Raw genomic sequence first — 17481 nt, forward strand, 5'->3', positions numbered from 1 at the left:
TCAGGACCGAGGACTGAGACCCAGGCCGGGCCTCGGCCTGTGCCCAGAGTCCTTCCGGGGGGTAAACTGAGTCCCCAGAGCTGCAGGCGGCCCATGCTCCTCACCAGACCCCGCCTGCCAGCCCCCTCCCTGGGCAGCCCCCCGGGCTCTGTCCTGCAGACGCTTCCAGGAGCCCTGTGGCTCCTGCCGTCAGTGGCCAAGAACCCGCGGGCCACCAGGCGCTTCAGAGCCTCGGTGACTAGACGGGGTCCCAGAGTGGCCGGGCTGCCTCGGACTCCACATTCAGCTGCTGGCCGGGCCCTGGGAGACCCACTGTGCCTTCTGTCATGTTCGAGCGGCCCCAGGTTGACGGCCGCATGCCTGCTCTGGCCTCCAGAGAACACACTCCTGGAGCGCTGGGGTCCACTGTCCAAAGGGCTGGCAGGCCCCCACGGCCTCAGAGACGGCTGGCGTGACGCAGAGCCCAGAGACAAGGAGCGCCCGCTGCAGGCCTGGCAGAGGCCCCGGGGCCCACTGAGCCCCGGCAGGTACCCAGCAGGCGTTGGCAATGACGCGTCCAGTGTGTGCAGGGGCTGGTCCTCACGTCTGTGCAGGTGGGGGTCCCTGCCAGCCCCTCACACGGGGGACGCAGTGCCCAGGGCAGCCTGCACCCACCTGAAGAGCAGGGGGCAGACAGAGGCCTGGCGGAAGGCGGGGGTGAGCAGCAGCAGCGCCAGGGCAGCCTGCACCCGGCACGGCCTCAGGTCCACCCCGAGGGGGCAGGGCCCCGCCAGTCCACACTCCCCACTCCTCGCGGAGCTGGGGGCCCGGCCTCCAGGTCGGCGGATGTCGGTGTCAACTGCATCAGAGAAACACCTTTGCAGAAACACCTGGAGACCCACGTTGGACCAGGCCCCTGGGTCCAGCAGCCTGGGTCCTTCCCGGCACATCCACAGGGCAAACGTCCTTTCCTGTCTGGCTGTCTGCTTTGTGGGCTGAGGCCACACTGAATTGTACAAACAAGCAAACAGCCTGCATAAGGGATCTACTCACACGCTCCAGCACATCCTCCAGAGGAATCAGGGTCACGGGGGGCTCGGGGGAGCACAGGGCTGGCGTGGGGAGATACTGCGCCCCCCTCAGAGGTGGCCGGGGCCACAGGCAGGAAACACGGCGTGGGGCTGCAGACGCTCAGCCTGCCTTTCAGTTCTGAGCCCGTGACACCTGTGAGCCCCGAGGCCCCACCGTGACTTCCTCAGTGTGGTGGATCACAGAAGAAAAGCAAAAAATACCCAAGTTGCCAAGGAGGCCACTTCAAATACATCACACGATGCTGTGAAAGCTGCACCTTCCGAGGGGGCTGGGTTACCCTCCAGGGCCAGCACCGCCGCCGTTCCTGGGAGTCACCCCCCACGCCCTTCCCCGACCACCACCCAGTCAGCAGAGGGGCCTCAGCCACGCAGCCGAGCTCCCACAGAGCCCAGAGTCGCTCTCCCAAGGCTCCCGCGGACAGCTTTTGTGCAGGAGGCGTCAGGGCCCCCGGGGAGGCCCCTGCCCCACCTCCCGCTGCCCGGAACACAGACCACACTGTCGTGCCAGGTGTGCCCCCGAAGACGACCACAGCTCGGCTTTCACGGCCTCTAACGGAAGCGCCAAGAAACATCAGGCCCCGGAGCAGCCGAGACAAGCGGTCAGCACCCACCGGCCTCTCCAGCGGAAGGGGCCCACGGGACCCCGGGAAGCAGGGGAAGCAGCGTGCACGCCTCCCTCACACACAGCCGCACCCCACAGTGGGGGTCCCGTGCTGTGGAGCCTGCGGGGCCCGCCAGCTGCTCTCCGCGGGTCCTCGGCGGGGGTGGCGAGGGGCAGGCTGCCCGTGGGGCGCGCCCTGGAAGCCCCAGTCGCCACGGTTGCCAAGGCTCCGTGAGGACCCCGCAGGTCCAGCTGACACGGCTCTGTGGCCGTGGACCCGACGCGCAGCCCTTGGCCCCAGAGAGTCGCTCTCCTCCCCTCAGCCTCAAGAGCACAAGAACCAAGCTGCCAACTCAGCGGCCTGCAAGCGAGTGCAGAGCCCAGAGCGAGGCACGGTGTTGGGTGCGGAGGCGCAAGGCGAGGGGCACGGCACCCAGGCAGCAAGCAGCAGCCGGGCGGGGGCGCCGGTCCAGAGGCCGACCCGAGTTCTCACGCGGAGCACGGCTCTGCTGCCCTTGAGTCCTCAGGAGCCTCTGCCTCCGCGACCCCGTGCCTGCAGCACGCCAGGCTCGTCTCTCCTTCACTGTCTCCGGGAACGCGCACAGACCCACGTCCATCGAGCCGGCGATGCCATCCAGCCATCTCATCCTCTGCTGTCCCCTCCTCCTGCCCCAATCCGTCCCAGCATCAGAGTCTTCTCCAGTGAGTCAGCTCTTCACATCAGGCGGCCAAAGTGTTGCAGCTTCAGCTTCAGCATCAGTCCTTCCAATGAGCACCCAGGGCTGATCTCCTTTAGGATGGACTGGTTGGATCTCCCTGCAGTCCAAGGGACTCTCAAGAGTCTTCTCCAACACCACAGTTCAAAAGCATCAATTCGTCGGCACTCAGCCTGATTTTTAAATACTGACAATTTAAATGTTTAGAAAAGAAAGCCCACGGTGCAGGCCAGTGCACACCGCACCCCCCTGGGCTGTGTTCGGAGAACGCAAGCAACTTTCTGCTGAAACGCGCTCCAGAAACCACGAGCCAGACCCCGGCGCGTCTGCGGACTTGCAGGAGGATCTGACAGCAGGACCGGGACCTGCAGGGACGGGAGCAGCCTGAGTCCTGGGAGGAAGGCCCTGGAGGTGCTCCGAGTGAGGCTGAGGCTCCACCCGTGGGGTCACCTCTGGCACCAGCAGGCGGGAGCCTTCTGTGAGGCCACAGCCGGGGCCGGGCCGACTCGCAGGGCCGGGGCTGACATGCAGGGTGCCACCTCTCGGTCTATGGAGCGGAGACCGCCCCGGCAGGAATTGTAATTTGTTCTGTCTGGGGTTCTTTCCCTCTCTTCCAAGAAACCTGACTGTCGAATGAGTTTCCCGCCCCAGGGCAGGAAGGCTTCCTGTGGTCGGCTCCCCGGCCCGGCCCGGGGGCTCTGGTGCGCCCGGCCAAGGACTGGAAGGTGGCCGGGGCCCCGCTCCCAAGTGCACACTGTGAAGCTCGTGCCCGCCCCCTCGAGACCCTCCCGTGGCCGTTCTCCTGACCCTTCAGCCTTCCGACGGCTCCCGTGGGAGCAGCCAGGCAGGCAGCTGGAAGAACCGCAGGCACTCTCCCAGGAGAAGCTTCTGCAGGAGTCCAGGGCAAGCCCCCCAGGACCCCCGGCCATGGGGCGAGCGTGTGGCCTGAGGCACAGAAGGGGACCGCGCGCAGGAGGACGCACGCTCACACACAGCAGCCGGGGAGCCCCCTTCCGCTGTTTCAAACTCAGACGGTGGCTCCAAGTCGGGGGTGCCGGCCCCGTCCCCGGGTTGTGCCCTCTCTGCACCGCCCCCAGGCGGGGTTGGCTCTCCCTGGACGGCTCAGGGACCCTCTCTTGGCCTCCACAGTGCTGTGGGCGCCTGATCTCCGAGGGCAGCTGGCGGGGCTGGAGCACGCACTTTCCCGGCGGGCAGGCAACAGAAACCCTTCCCACCAGGAGGCCCGGCGCAGCAGGGAGCAAGCCAGACCCACATAGTTTTGGGCCTGCGTCACGGGGAGGGCCCCACGGCCAGGCGCCCCCCCTGCCGTCCACCCCGGGACGGCTGTGGCTCCTCTCCGGGGACCACGGCCGAGCCCGGCCCCAGGTGGGGGGACACGCGGCTCCGCAGCTGCCCGTGCCCGTCAGCGGCAGGCTGAGCGTGGCCGCCACGGATTACGGCAGAGCCAGCTGTCGCCACGGGGGGGGGGGTGGGGTGGCGGGGTGGCGGGCCGGCCGGTGACTCACACGGGCCCAGGTGAGGGAAGCTGGTGCCCACCTCTCACACCAAACTCGACTGGGGACCACGGCCAGTTCACACGGTTGTGAGAAGCCACACGGGGAGACCCCCCCCGGGCCCCCAGCTCACACGCTTCCCCTGCAAGGACACACACGGCCCCCTGGGTCCCATTCGGGGCAGCCTCTCCCCTCCCTCGGCAAGCCCGGCCCCCCAGCTTCACGCGCACGGCTGGTATGTCTGGTCTCCGTAACATCTGCGTGGGGCGGCCTGGGGGCCAGGGGAGAGCCGTGGGTCCCAGGGCGAGGACGCCAGTGGGGGCCCAAGGCCGCTGTCCACACGGCCGACGGAGGCGGTGGGCATGGAGCACCGGGCAGGGTGGCGCGTGCAGACCAGGCGTCACCCCTGACCCCACAGCCCCCTTGGCTGGAGCCGCCGCAGAGGCCCCTGCCGCCCGAGCTGGACTCACCTCCGTGATGATGAAGAAGTCGTCCCCGGGCTGCCCCTGGACCACAATCTTCTCTCCATCTTCAAACCGCACAGGCTCCAGGGCGTCGGCCACCGTCAGACGCTCCCACTTCTCCAGGGATGCTGAGGGGGGACACAGGGGTCATGGGAGGCCGGGGGAGGCCGGGGGATCCCGGGGGCAGTGCCCCTCCCCAGACCACCTCAGGAAACGCCCACGTGGCCGGGCCTGGGGCGACGAGGCTTTGCTAACTCACAGGGATGAACAAGACAGCACCTGTCTGCGCAGGAGGCGCAGGCTTCCCCACGAGAGCGCGGGGCCAGGAGGCAGCCACGGCCCAGCAAGGGCACAAGAGCGCAGAACCCAGACCGGCCCTGGCCCACGCCAACCACGGGCTCAGCGTAAACACGGAACGAGGGGCTGCGGGCGTGTGTCCAGCGTAACGTGGGCTGAAATGCTTTTATCTTTGAGAGAACAGAGCTGCCTGGAGTTTTGCAAACAATGTGATTGCAGCTCGGCACTCAGGCTGCTCAGGGGTTTAAATAATTCAGAGGCTGAAGCCATTCGCTGTTTATAAAACACCATTCAGTGCCCCCGAAGAGCACACGACTGAGTTTACGTTGTGACGGAGGTGTGGACCACCTTCCGTTATTTCAGGTCAAGATACTTCGCCCCAGCGGCAAGGCTAACGCTCCCGAGTCCTGCCCCCTCCCCCGCTCCCTCGCGCCTTCCCTCCCCATCATCATCCGCTCTCAGCCCTCGGGAAGGAAACGCACAATAACCAGCTCCTCTTATGAGAAATTAACGATCGCCTGATCGGTTCTTCCTCGGTCAAAGAAACTTCTCTGGCCTGTGCTCAGCACTCACTCGCGCATCAGCCGCTAAACCACACGGCAGGCCATCTATCTTGGGGCCCGCCTAGGGGCAGGAGTTCTCAGCTCGACAGCTCATGCCAGGGCCGCGCATCCCAAAGCACAGGCTTCTGACCGAGCCCGGGCTGGAGCGGCGCCTCTGTTGCGGGCGGCAGGGAAGGTGGGGAGCCCCTGGCAGCAGGCTGCCCGCCAGCCGTCACCCTGGGTGGGACCTGCCCCGCGATCTGCGCCCCACGCCCGCAGGAGGCGGCGGGGCCCCCAAGTGACCGCAGGTGACTCTGGCAGGGACCACGGTCTGTCCCCACGAGGAAACCGGTGCCGGTAAATGCGTGACTGGCGTTTGGTCTCCTTCCAAGGCGACTAGAGCCTCTGACTTTACAGTCTCTGGCTCAGGAAGCTCACTTCCTCATGTATGATCAGCAGGTTTTTCTATTACACTTGAGACCTTGACCATCCCGAGGTCGGAGAATCAGGGCTTCCTCCCCGACGATGCAAATCCCAGGAGAGAAGGGTCGGGAGAAGCTGGTGGGCGACTCCTTGGCCCTGACCTCCAAGGTGGACGCTTCAGGGCACTTTTGCTGTGCTCAGCTCCAGGTGCAGACGGTCAGCCCACGTGGGGTCACCCCAACGCAGCCCTTCTAAGGCAGCCTCCATGCTGCCGGGGAACGCGGTGGAGATCCCCCAGGAGACACCAGAGGTGCCCCGAAGGCGCCCCCCGGCACAGCCAAGTGAGCGGCAGGCACCCTGCTGGGAAGGGGCCTGCCGGGGGCCAGGCTCCGGGAGGGCACGGCCCTCCGGCCCCGAGCCCGACCTGCTCCCCTCCCGGGAGACCTCGCGCTCCTGCCCCGGCCTGCAGCTTGCTTCTTCCCCGGGAAATGGGGTCGGGACGTCTCTGCTCCCCCCGTGAAGCCCGAGGAGCTGCAAGGCCGCCCCGGGCAGGCAGCCTGCGCCCACTGCTCACAGCGCCCAGGGCCCTGACTCCACAGACGTGCCCTTTCCGTTGTAAAGTGGAAAAAATACTCAGAACATTGGAACGGCCAGCACAGGCAGCATCTGTCCCGAATGGAATCGCAGAACCACTTGGCCACGACCGCTTCGGAGCTGTTCCTCAGACACTCTGCACTGACAGGACCCAGTCCCTCCGTCTCAGCCTGAGCTCGCTCTCCTTCCCTAGAGGCTGCGACTATTAAGGATTTGGTGGAATTCTTTTTTTAATCTTCAAGGGTTTGGTTGGTTTCTTCCCATCGGTGGCCTCACACCTTTACCGTGATGCAGCTTTGTAAACACCATGCAGCGTTGCCAAAACTGTGCAGACACACACGTGTCTCCGACCCGTCCTGACACGTGTTGACGTGCAGAGGCCTTGCCCACGTGCCTCACTGGAGGCAACCCTGCACCACAGACACCTGGGCGCGAGTCCCTTCCTGTGATGACAGATTTTAGGTTCTTTCCATCTTCTTGTCATTCTGGGAATTGCTGAAAGGACCATCCGCATCCATGTCCCTGTTTTTTTTATTAACCATTTTTAAAACTGAAGTATAGTTGATTTTTATCCATCTTCCCTGGTGGCTCAGATGGCAAAGAATCTGCCTGCAATGCAGGAGACCTGGGTTTGATCCCTGGGTGGGGAAGATCCCCTGGAAAAGGGAAAGGCTACCCGCTCCAGCATTCTTGCCTGGAGAATTCCATGGACTAGACATGGACAGTCCATGGGGTCACCAAGAGTCGGACATGACTGAGTAGCTAACACTTTCCTTTCCTACTTGATTTACAATGCTGTGAGTTTCGGGCGCATAGCAAAGCGATTCAGCTATACCTATGCATTCTTTTTCAAAGTCTTCCCTTATAGGCTATTACAAGGTATGAGTACAGTTCCCTGCGCTCTGCTGTGGGGCCTGCTGGCCATCTAGCTTATATGTAGCGATGCATATCTGCTAATCCCAAACTCCTCATCTCCCCTCCACCCCACCCCCGCTACGCCCTCTGGTAACCACAGTCCGTTTTCTATGTCTGCGAACATCTTCCCGTTCTGCAGATAAGTTCGTTTCTTAGGTCCCACACGCTAGTGACATCATATAGGGTTTTCCTTCCTCCTTCTGGCTTTCTTCACTTCGTGCAGTCATCTCCAGGCCCACGAATGTCGCTGCGGATGGCGCTGTTCATTCTTTTTTATGGCTGAGTAATATTCCACTGTGTGTGTGTGTGTGTGTGCGTGTGCGCACGTGTGTGTGTGTGCACACGTGCACACCGCACCTTCTGTGTCCCTTCATCTGTCGACGGACACGTCTTTGCCATCGTGACTAACGCTGCTAGGAACACAGGGGCACACCCATCTTTCTCATTATAGTTTTGTCTGGATATACGCCCAGGCTTCTGGATCGTGTGGCGGCTCTATTTTCAGTCTATTGAGGAATCTCACACCAACTCTCAGTCCCACCAATGGTGCAGGGGGCTCCCTTCTCACACCCTCCCCTAAACCACCAATGGTGCAGGGGGCTCCCTTCTCACACCCTCCCCTAAACCACCAATGGTGCAGGGGGCTCCCTTCTCACACCCTCCCCTAAACCACCAATGGTGCAGGGGGCTCCCTTCTCACACCCTCCCCTAAACCATCTGTAGACTTTCTGAGGACGGCCATTCTGACCAGTGTGAGGTGGTCACTCCCTGTAGTTCTGGTTCGCATTCTCTAATAATGAGCAAAGTTGGAAGCATCTTTCTCGTGTGCCTGTTGGCCATCTCTGCATCCTCTTTGAAGAAGCGTCTATTTAGGCCTTCTGCCCATGGTTGACTGGGCTGCTTGCTGTTTTTGTGCTGAGCTCTATGAGCTGTCTGCATTTTTTGGAAACGCACCCCTAGCCTACTGCATCATTCACAGATGTTTTCTCCCAGTCTGTAGGCCGTCTTTTTATTTTGTTTGTGGTCTCCTTTGCTATGCAAAGGCTTTTAAGTTTAATTAGGTCCCATTTGTTCATTCTTGTTTTTATTTATCTTTCGGAAATAAAAGATACTGCTCAGGTTTATGTCAGAGAGAGTTCCGCCTGTGTTCCTCCAGGAGTGCTACTGCGTCCAGCCTGACACGTGGGCCTTCCCTCCATCTTGAGGGCTTTAGTAGGTGGTGTTGGAGAATATTTGGATATCATTCTGTTTAAGGGCTTGTCTGTTTATGCATCTCTGGCTGGCTGGGTCTCTGCTGCTTTTGCCTGGCTTTTCTCCGGCTGCGGCGACCAGGCTTCTCACTGTGACTCCTCTCACTGGGGAGAGCAGGCTCCGGCTCCACGGTCTCGGGCTTCAGCCCTCCCGGCTGCCGGCTCTGGACACAGGCTCAGTAGCTGTGGCGCACGGACTTGGTTGCCCTGTGGCACGTGGGACCCTCCTGGACCAGGGATCGCAGCTGCGACTGCTGCACTGAGCCGCCAGGAAGCCCTAACTTCACTCTCTTACAGGCAGCTGTCCGCTTTCCCGGCGCCGCTTGCTGAAGAGACTGCCTCTTCCTCATCGTGTGTTCCTGCCTCCCTGCCGCCCTAGTGCCCCAGAATCTGCGCCTTTTTTCTCCTCCTCAGCCCACAGGTCCTTAGACAAGGAGGCTGAGCCTCACTTGCCACTTGCCCCCACAAACCCGCGTCCAGCCTGAGGCTTAAGGCTGAGATGGTCCCCCAGGAACTGCTTCTGGACGGTTATTCCCTGTGGTCTCCCAGGGCCTCGGCTCCGAGCCGACACTTTGCCCAGCAGGTCACCCTCCTGGCCCTTAGCCAGAGCGGCTCGACACACACGCGCACCCTGACCCGGGATTCCCAAGTGCCTCACACAGGTGTGGAGATTCTGCACTGCTGGGCGACTGGGCTCCATCCTGAACCTCAGAGCAAGGTCCAAACAGCGAAAAGACGCTGCTGGGGGGCCTTTGTGACACTCGCCACCGTCAGTGGGGATGCGGTCGATGTGTCTGTCAGACCCCAGGACGAGAAGAGCGGGGGACACCCACAGAGGAAACCCCCAGACAGGTCGGGAGAGACACTTGACACCGGGGCCCATGTGAGGCCTCCAGACAGACCAGCGTGGGCAGAGCGGCTCCGATGGTGGACAGATGGACACACACAGCACGGAGGGGCAGAGGACGCCTGACAGTGCGTGTGTGTGTGTCCACGGGGACCCACACGCCTGCATGCACAATGCGCGTGCGTGTGGGGGGGCACTGCACGCACGTGAGCACGTGTGTGTGCACGTGTGTGCACGTGAGCACATGTCTGCATGTGTGAGCATGTGTGTGCATGTGTCTGCATATGCGAGCGCGTCTGAACCTGTGTGCACGTGTGTGTGTCCCAGGCGTGCGCAGCGCGTGGGCAGGCACACACCCAGGATGGAGACCTTGCTGAGAAACTCCTCGTACATCCTGCGCTTCCTCAGCGTGCTGCCCTGCGGGGAGAAGACAGAGAAGCAGGTGTTCAGAGGGCTTCATGCCCCAATCCCTCCCGTGTTCTCCAAATGCCCACGTGACCCTGAACCCCTGAAAGGAGGCCCTCGGGGCGTTCCGTGTCCCACAAGCCCCTCAAGCGAGCAGGGGCCTGAGGGGCAGCCGCCAAGGGGCCCAGACCACCCACTCCCCCCGGGGTCTCACACGACGCACAGCCTCACCCAGACTCACGCGGGAAGGGGCGCCACAAGGCCAACCTTCAAGGGGCTACAGAAGCGCTGGGCCCAAAGCCCACCCCTCACTAGATACCCTCACGCCCTGACCAGCTGCCCACCCTGAGCCTCGGTTTCCTCATCTGGACAATGGGGTATCCTAATTCCTGTCCCCACAGGACCCCGTGAAGGCTAGCTGAGCAAACATCAGTGAACCGGCCTGGTGGGGGGACCCCAGCCTCCTAGCCCCGGGGCTCCACCTCCCTGTCAGCTCCCGTGATTCCCTGGTTCGGGGCCAGACCAGCATTGCAAAGGTGGCGTCTCGATTTCAGAATTCTGGAGGTTCCCGGCCTGCCCCCAAGAAGCCCAGAGACTCCCTGGGGGGCCTTCATCCAGCAGAGCCCCCACAGGGCTGGGATCCAAGACGCCCTCGTAGCTGACCAAGAGGGCAGGGACCAGGCTTCTGAAGCGCTTGGTGGTGGCTGTGCAAGGGATACGGCGTCCGGGAGGCCAGCGGCAGAACCCAGGGCTCGTGGGGCCCGGCGTGTCCAAGGGCGGCAGGTCTGGACGCTCACGGGGGCGGCTTGCTCAGCTCAGCACAGCCCCCAGCCGGAGCTGAGCCACCTTAGACCCTGCCGGCCTGGAGAAAGGCTGTTTCTTTGAAGGATAATTTATATTCCCGCTGACCTCCCGGCAGCTACGCCCGCCCGCTGGAATGCAGGCGTGTTTGCCCGGCAACCCCAGACATTAAAGCCACCACAACCGGCCCATCCGTCTCCCGTCGCAGGGCGACAGCTGGAGGCGGCCGCCCGGGACCCTCGGGCAGGGAGACCCGCCCCACAGACAGGCCAAGGGGCCTCCCGTCGGAGCTCTCCTCCGGGGTGAGGCGGGGCGGGGGGAGTGGTGCCAGCAGGACCCCCACCTGGGGGCTTGTCTGCCAGCAGCTCAGGGGGCTTCATGCCTGGTGAGATGGCGCCACACGGACCCCCAGCGCCGGGACAGGGCCTGCCCGAGGCCACGCGGGAGATGCTAGTGGGGCCTGGACTCGCATCCCGAGCGCTGCTCACAGGACCCAGGCCCCCAGCAGGAGCGGGCCCTGGCGCCTCCCTGGTACCTGCAGTCTCGGCCTGTTTCCACGTCTCTGTGCTGCGGTCCCGTCGGGCCGAGACCACCTACACCCCCCACGCAGCACCTACACCTCGAGGCCCCTGCGACTCCTCCAGCCACCGTCCATCACACACCCACCCCCCAGCACAGCAGAGCCGGACCCCCACTGACCCTGACGGATGGATGGGGGGCAGACCACGCTTCCTGGTGGCCCGCCCCACTGCCAGCAAGGGGCACGCCCCTCCCAGCCCCGACCGCCTGGCACAGCCCGAGGCCACCCCGAACCCACTGCCCAGGGGGAGGTTCCTGCTGCTGCTCCCCGCGGGCCCAGGGGCAGGTCTGTCCTAAGACAGGAACTGAAAGCGTCCACGCAGACCCCCTGCCCTGTCCCAGCCGCACGGTGTGAGCTGGCCCTGAGGACAGGCAAGGGGCCTGGGTCCCGGGGGACAGCAGGGCTCTGGTCAAAGCGCACACAGCCCGGACAGCACCGCCCGAGGCCCCTGGAAGCTCCTGACCCCCAACCCCGACTCCTGAGCCCAGAGGGTTCGCAGCGCTCCTGCCTGCCGGGCACTCGGGGTGCAGCTCGGGGGGCGGCGCGGACCCGCCAGGCTGAGGAGGCATCTACGCGGCTAAGGTGGCCCTCCAAGCTGGACCGACTGCCCCAAGCGCGCTGTCCCCTACCCACGAAGGCCCAGCCGGCCCTGCAGCGTGAAACAAAGCTCCCCACCACTTGGCCGGCTCCCACGAGGAGTGGGCCCTAGGCTCCGTGGCCCCACCTCACGGACGGGAGCAGGGGCCCAAACACGTGGGGCGGGGGCCCAGGACACGGTCCCGAGGGTCTTGGGTCACCCCGGGCAAGTGGGGCTCTAGAGCCCCCGGCCCAGCCTCTGCGACAGGATGCTACACACACCAGCTCCAACTGGGGGCCTCATGAAAGAGTCAGGATGAACAAGCACTCCTGGCGCTCGAAGGAGGGAAGTCTGGGGGCCCTGGGCCCTGTCCGGGGCCCCGGGGAGAAGGCCCCACTCTGCTCAGAAGCGGCAGGTATGGCTGGTCTCACCAAGCTCCATCCATCCGTCTGCACCACGCAGAGCCGGGGCACATCCCGGACGGGCGTGCTTGGGTTCAAAGGTGGGTGGTCCTCTCCCTGGAGACAGCAGCCCCCACCCGGCATCGCCCACGCACGTCCAGCTCAGGCTCCACTCATCGCACGGCAGGCACACCCGCATCCGCCCAGGCCGCAGTCTGATGCAGAAACGGACGCCGTCACGGACACTCCCTTCCGAGTGGGCCGCACTGTCATTTTCCTCCCGAAACGCAGGGCTCCACCGGCTCCAGGCACGGCCACGGCTATTCTTAGTGCCCAGGGATCCGGAATTAAAACAGAGGAAGCGCCGGCTGCCTTGGTGGTTTGGGAACTTCCCTGAATATAAGGTTCCAGGCACAGAAATCCCACAGCCAAGAACGACTGGGTATGGACGGCAGTAAGGAACAATGGCTTATGCAACGGGGCCAGGTGCGCGGAGCAGCCAGCACGGGGGAGGGCGCCCTCCGGGGGAGGCAGGACCGGGCAGGTTTGAGACCAAAGAGAGGGGGCCGCATTCCACAAGGACGTGCCTCGCTGGGCAGGGCAGGGCAGGGCCTCCGGGCACACGGCGGGCGCCCAGCGGATGACCCCAGAGTGTGTGGACGAGGGGCTGCACGAAACAGAGGCCTCCAGGACTGAACTGGACCCCAGCACATCACAAGGACCAGGCGCAACAGTGGGACCCTCTAGAGGGGCCCCCGGGGCCAGACCGCTGTGCAGGCTCAGACGGGACTGAGCGCCTGTCCTAAACATCCGGGAGCCCCCACCACAGTCCCCCCGAAGCCGCAGAGCCCAGCTGGTCTTTGGGAGACGACCGAGGCCTGAGGGCCCGTGGCAAGGGCAGGTGCAGCCCCCGGGTCTCCCGGCAAGGCGTTCCTTCAGTGACCTCCCTCCAGGCCAGCAGGGCCCCTGGACTGCAGGCCCACAGGAGTCAGCTCCGAGCAGACACCTTCCCCCCCGGCTGGGGGCTGCCCTCAGCCCAGGCCCGCCAGCACCACCCTTACCAGCCCAGAAAAGCACCCGGGCCAGCGGTCACCCCGGGGGAAGGTGACAGCCAAGGAACGTGACTCCCTCGACGAGCCGGCACTCAGCTCCCAGAGGCCTCGGGCCGGGGCCCTGGGCCATGAGGGGACTCCCCCAGACCAGTGCAGCCGGCCAGGGCCTCCCGACTCCCCTCGCCCTGCCCAGCCCGGAAGGCTCTCCGCCCTCACCCAGAAGGCCCGGGGTGGCCCCTGCCACTCCTCTGCCCACACCCCTGCAGGGGCGCCTGGCAGTGGGGGTCTGAGTCCAGGACCCCCGGGGGCTGAGGGCCCAAGGACCCGGCCCTCCCACCACCGCCTCCTGCCCTGAGACCCGGCATCCTGGCCACCTCCCCACTGGTCCACACACACGCCAGCCAGGCCTGCACCCCAGGGCCTCTGCAGCGGCTGCCCCCACTGCGCAGACACTCTCCTCCCGGACGGCCAAGGGCTCCCCGCTGCAGGCCTCTCTCAACACCGCCTTGTCACAGGGGACCTTGGGGAGGGGGCTTCGGGCTTTCCATGAAGCAGCGGGCCCTGCCCCCACCTGCCCTTCTGCTCTGTCACCCTCTTTGGAGACTGTCGCCAGGAGACACGTCTGCTCTGCCATCCCCTCCCCCAGCACATCAGCCTCCCCGCCCCTGGCAGGCCCCAGCAGAGGACCAGGCAGTGAGTGTGTGGGATGAACGCTGAGTGGGCAGGGGAAGGCCCAGCCGCCACTGCCCGGGAAGGGCCCCTCCGCCCAGGAGCTCATCTCCAGAGCCCTCGGAAAACACGGGCCCTGTTGTTCCCAACAGCCCCACCGTAGCACGCACGGGCGTGCGCGCCTATGCCCAAAACGGGAAGAGAGGAGGTGGCTGCACGTAAGAAAACCTAAGATGACTGTCGCCCAGTAAGGAAGCCGAGAGGCCTGCGTCCTGCCCAGGGCTGTGGTCCCCCCGCTGTCCCAGCAGTTGCTGGGTTCCTCCCAGGAACTCACTCCACCCCCTTGAGGAAAATTACCTTACGGCACAGAAAGGCAGCTGGAGCTCCAGCCATCACCACCACACTCCAGACTGTTGTAAGGAGAAGGGGAAGGAGAGCAAAGGGGCCCCCAGCTGCCTGCCTGTCTTTTGGGTAAATTTCCAGAACCCCCCCAACACCCGCCCCCCATCTCATCCCGCCCCATCCCACCCGGCCACAACCAGGGTTCCTGTGAGATGCTTGGCGAGTGTCAGACTCAACTGGTGCCCTCCCAGCCCTGGTGGGGCACCCCTGAGGCACCGCTCACTCACTCACCATGAGGATCCGCCGGTAGCTGTCCCGGTCAATGCCCCAGAGCTTGAGGTCCGTCTTGGCCTTCACGGTCGCTGCCCTGGGGGTGCCGTAGATGAGGGCCAGCTCCCCAAAGCTCCCGCCTTCACTGATGCTGGTCACCCACTCTCCATTCACGTACACCTGCAGGGGTCAGGGGACAGTGTCGGGGGTCAGGGGACAGTGTCGGGGGCCTGGGGTCAGGGGACAGTGTCGGGGGCCTGGGGTCAGGGGACAGTGTCGGGGGCCACAGTCAGGGGACAGTGTCGGGGGTCTGGGGTCAGGGGACAGTGTCGGGGGCCTGGGGTCAGGGGACAGTGTCGGGGGTCAGGGGACAGTGTCGGGGGCCTGGGGTCAGGGGACAGTGTTGGGGGCTAGGGGTCAGGGGACAGTGTCGGGGGCCTGGGGTCAGGGGACAGTGTCGGGGGCCAGGGGTCACCCACCCTCTGTCCACACACTCCTGCAGGGCACGGGGACTGGGACCGGGGTCGCACTGCCACTTACTGCATGAGGAGCCCTCCACAGCACCCCCGGGGGGGGCAGGAGGTCCTTGCACCCCGACATGGGACTCGGCTGTGCTCTGCCCAGCCCAGGACCAGCCAAGGTGCCCACCTCACGCCCAGCCCCGCCCTGACCGAGGCTGGACAGGCACAAAGATGGAGGTGCTGTCAGCGCCGACCCTGGCCAGGCCCCCGGCGGACGCACCGCTCAGGACCCCCACCTCCCAGGCCAGGCCGCACTCCACTCCTCACCCAGAGACCCCACCAGGCGTCACCCTGTCAGGATGCTCGCTCCCCACCCAGGCGACCCCTCCAACCCAGCTGCCTCGTTCACAAGCTGCTCTCCCGTCCGTCCCAGGCTCCAAGTAGCAGCCTGGCCCTCGCTCACCTCCACCCGCAGGCCCCACGGCCCCCCCGGGGCCCCCCCGCCCCTCGGGCAGCGCCCAAGCGCCCAGGCCTGCTGTCAATGGGAGCGGAGGCCAGCGCCCAGGGCTGAGCCCGGAGGCGGACAAGGTTCCCTTTCAGCTGGCGAGGGCGGTGGCCCCGTACAGTGTCGCGACTGTGTGCTGGCTGCAGGTCCGCGTCCTGCCAGAATGGCCCGGATTGTTCATTATGTGGACTCGCTCACTATCAACTAACACAACCTCTGTTCATCGCCTCGGTGTCAATGAGCTTAGAGAATGGCTCCCATTGGCAAAAAGCATGCGTGTTGGGGAAGAATGGACTGCGGTGAATCATGGAAGCGATTCTTGCCGACTCAATGGCGCATTATCTTGGCCAAGACTGAGGCTCAGAGTCGCCAGTCTGTGGACACCACGCCGGTGATACTGCGTGCGATGTGAGCAGGGTGGGGAGAAGGGCTGGCCTGCTGCGCACAGGGCGCTGGGGGTGTGATACGACAGGCGGGGACCTCCTCCCGCGAGCGCCGGCCCGCCCAACCCCGCCAGGAGCCAGGAGACACAGCAGCTCCCACGCAGCGAGGCCCTGGGGCCAGGGCGAGGCCCGTCCTCCCATAGGGAGGGCGCATATCTGCCAGGCTCTGCCCCGAGACGCTCTCCACCGGCGCGGGGAGCGCATCCCTGGAGACTCCGGTTGTCCCAAAGGGACCAGAGTCCATGGAGAGGTAGTCATGGCGACCGGGGCCCGGCCCGGATGGCCCTCTGCAAACAGGGCTCATGTGTCTGCAGAGCACACGGGGCTCGCGAGTTGTGTCTGCAGAGCGCACGGGGCTCGCGTGTCGTGTCTGTAGAGCCTGCGTGGGGCTCGCGTGTCTGCAGAGCGCACGGGGCTCGCGAGTTGTGTCTGCAGAGCGCACGGGGCTCGCGTGTCGTGTCTGTAGAGCCTGCGTGGGGCTCGCGTGTCTGCAGAGCGCACGGGGCTCGCGAGTTGTGTCTGCAGAGCGCACGGGGCTCACGTGTCGTGTCTGTAGAGCCTGCGTGGGGCTCACGTGTCTGCAGAGCACACGGGGCTCGCGAGTTGTGTCTGCAGAGCGCACGGGGCTCGCGTGTCGTGTCCGCGGAGCCCGCAAGGGGCTCGCGCGTCTGTAGCGCCCTCTCCGCCTGGACACGACCCCATGTGTGCAGCGCTGAGCTCTCCCGCCACCCAGGTCAGGTGCTGAACGTCTCCGGGCGCCAGGATCTCCCGGGGCTCTCCCGCGCTCTGTGCCTGAGGGTGTCTGTGGGGCGGCTGGCCTGGGCCCCCGCGCTGCGCTCTGAGTGCTGGGTTTGGCCCACAGTTCTCACGGCCGCACCAGCACTACCTGTGGGTGATGGACGCCGCCCAGCCTCAGCTCCGACGTGGCCGCGAACCTCCTGGCAGGTGACTCAATGCCCTCCTCTCTCACGTGTGAGGCAAGGTGGGGACCCCCGACCCACTGAGCAGCACCCCCAGTCTGCACCAGCTCACCCTCCCCCTTGGCTCCGGGTCACCACAGCGCCGCGGCCTCGCGGGAACGGGGAGCCACTGCCTCGGGTGCCTATGGGGCGGGCCGGCCGCCCCATCACCCCCGACGAGACAGGGCCCCCGGGAGCAGGGCAGGTGCTTAGCAGCCCCACTTCCCCAGGGTGCACCCCAAAGAGAGGGCAGGCAGCTGCACTCCAGGCACACCCCAGCAAGGGCACCCGGGCCGGAGCGTGTCCCTGGGGGCCGTGAGGACCCCTTTCCTCACAGAGCCCTGACCGCATCCTCAGAGGCGTCAGAGAAAAGCATTGTGTGGAGCCGAGGAGGGGCCAGGCCGTCCCCCGAGCACAAAGGCCCATCCTTCTCGGGACACTGGCCGCTGTTAGCACGGCCGCGCAGCGCCCGGCCCCAGCCCGGCTGGCACGCAAAGGGCTCCCCGGGCTCGGTTGCATTTTGGTCGCTCCCTCTTGTGTAGGGGAGGGGTGGGAGGCTGCGCTGGCTGCACCCACGCTCCTGCCGCCGCTGCAGGTCTCCAGGCAGACCCGGCGCCCCACCCGCTGTTCCTGCCGGCTTATTCAGCCACTGTCACCCAAAGTCACCCCAGCACTGGGGCGCCCTGCGTGTTCTCACCGCCGGCTTCAGCAGCAGGAAGCACGCGGATTCCAGTTCACAGGGGCTCACTGACCAGCGGCTCAGCGATGATTATCCAGCCACGC

At 65.0% G+C, this 17481-nt stretch overlaps 1 protein-coding gene across 2 annotated transcripts in view; it reads right to left on the reverse strand.

Annotated features, from left to right (window-relative positions):
• PRKAR1B (protein kinase cAMP-dependent type I regulatory subunit beta) overlaps positions 1–17481 on the reverse strand; it is a 75768-nt gene that overhangs the window by 8167 nt on the left and 50120 nt on the right. The window contains exons 7-9 of one of the 2 annotated variants that reach the window (XM_068968011.1): positions 14352–14510; positions 9590–9650; positions 4372–4493 (exon numbers count right to left, since the gene is read on the reverse strand). In XM_068968011.1, coding sequence (XP_068824112.1) covers positions 4372–4493; positions 9590–9650; positions 14352–14510 — 342 coding nt within the window. Of the gene's footprint in view, positions 1–4371; positions 4494–9535; positions 9651–14351; positions 14511–17481 lie in introns of both variants that reach the window. The other variant, XM_068968010.1, reaches the window with a different exon arrangement.

Source organism: Capricornis sumatraensis, chromosome 3, assembly GCF_032405125.1.
Source record: "Capricornis sumatraensis isolate serow.1 chromosome 3, serow.2, whole genome shotgun sequence".
In the NCBI taxonomy this organism is placed as follows: domain Eukaryota; kingdom Metazoa; phylum Chordata; class Mammalia; order Artiodactyla; family Bovidae; genus Capricornis; species Capricornis sumatraensis.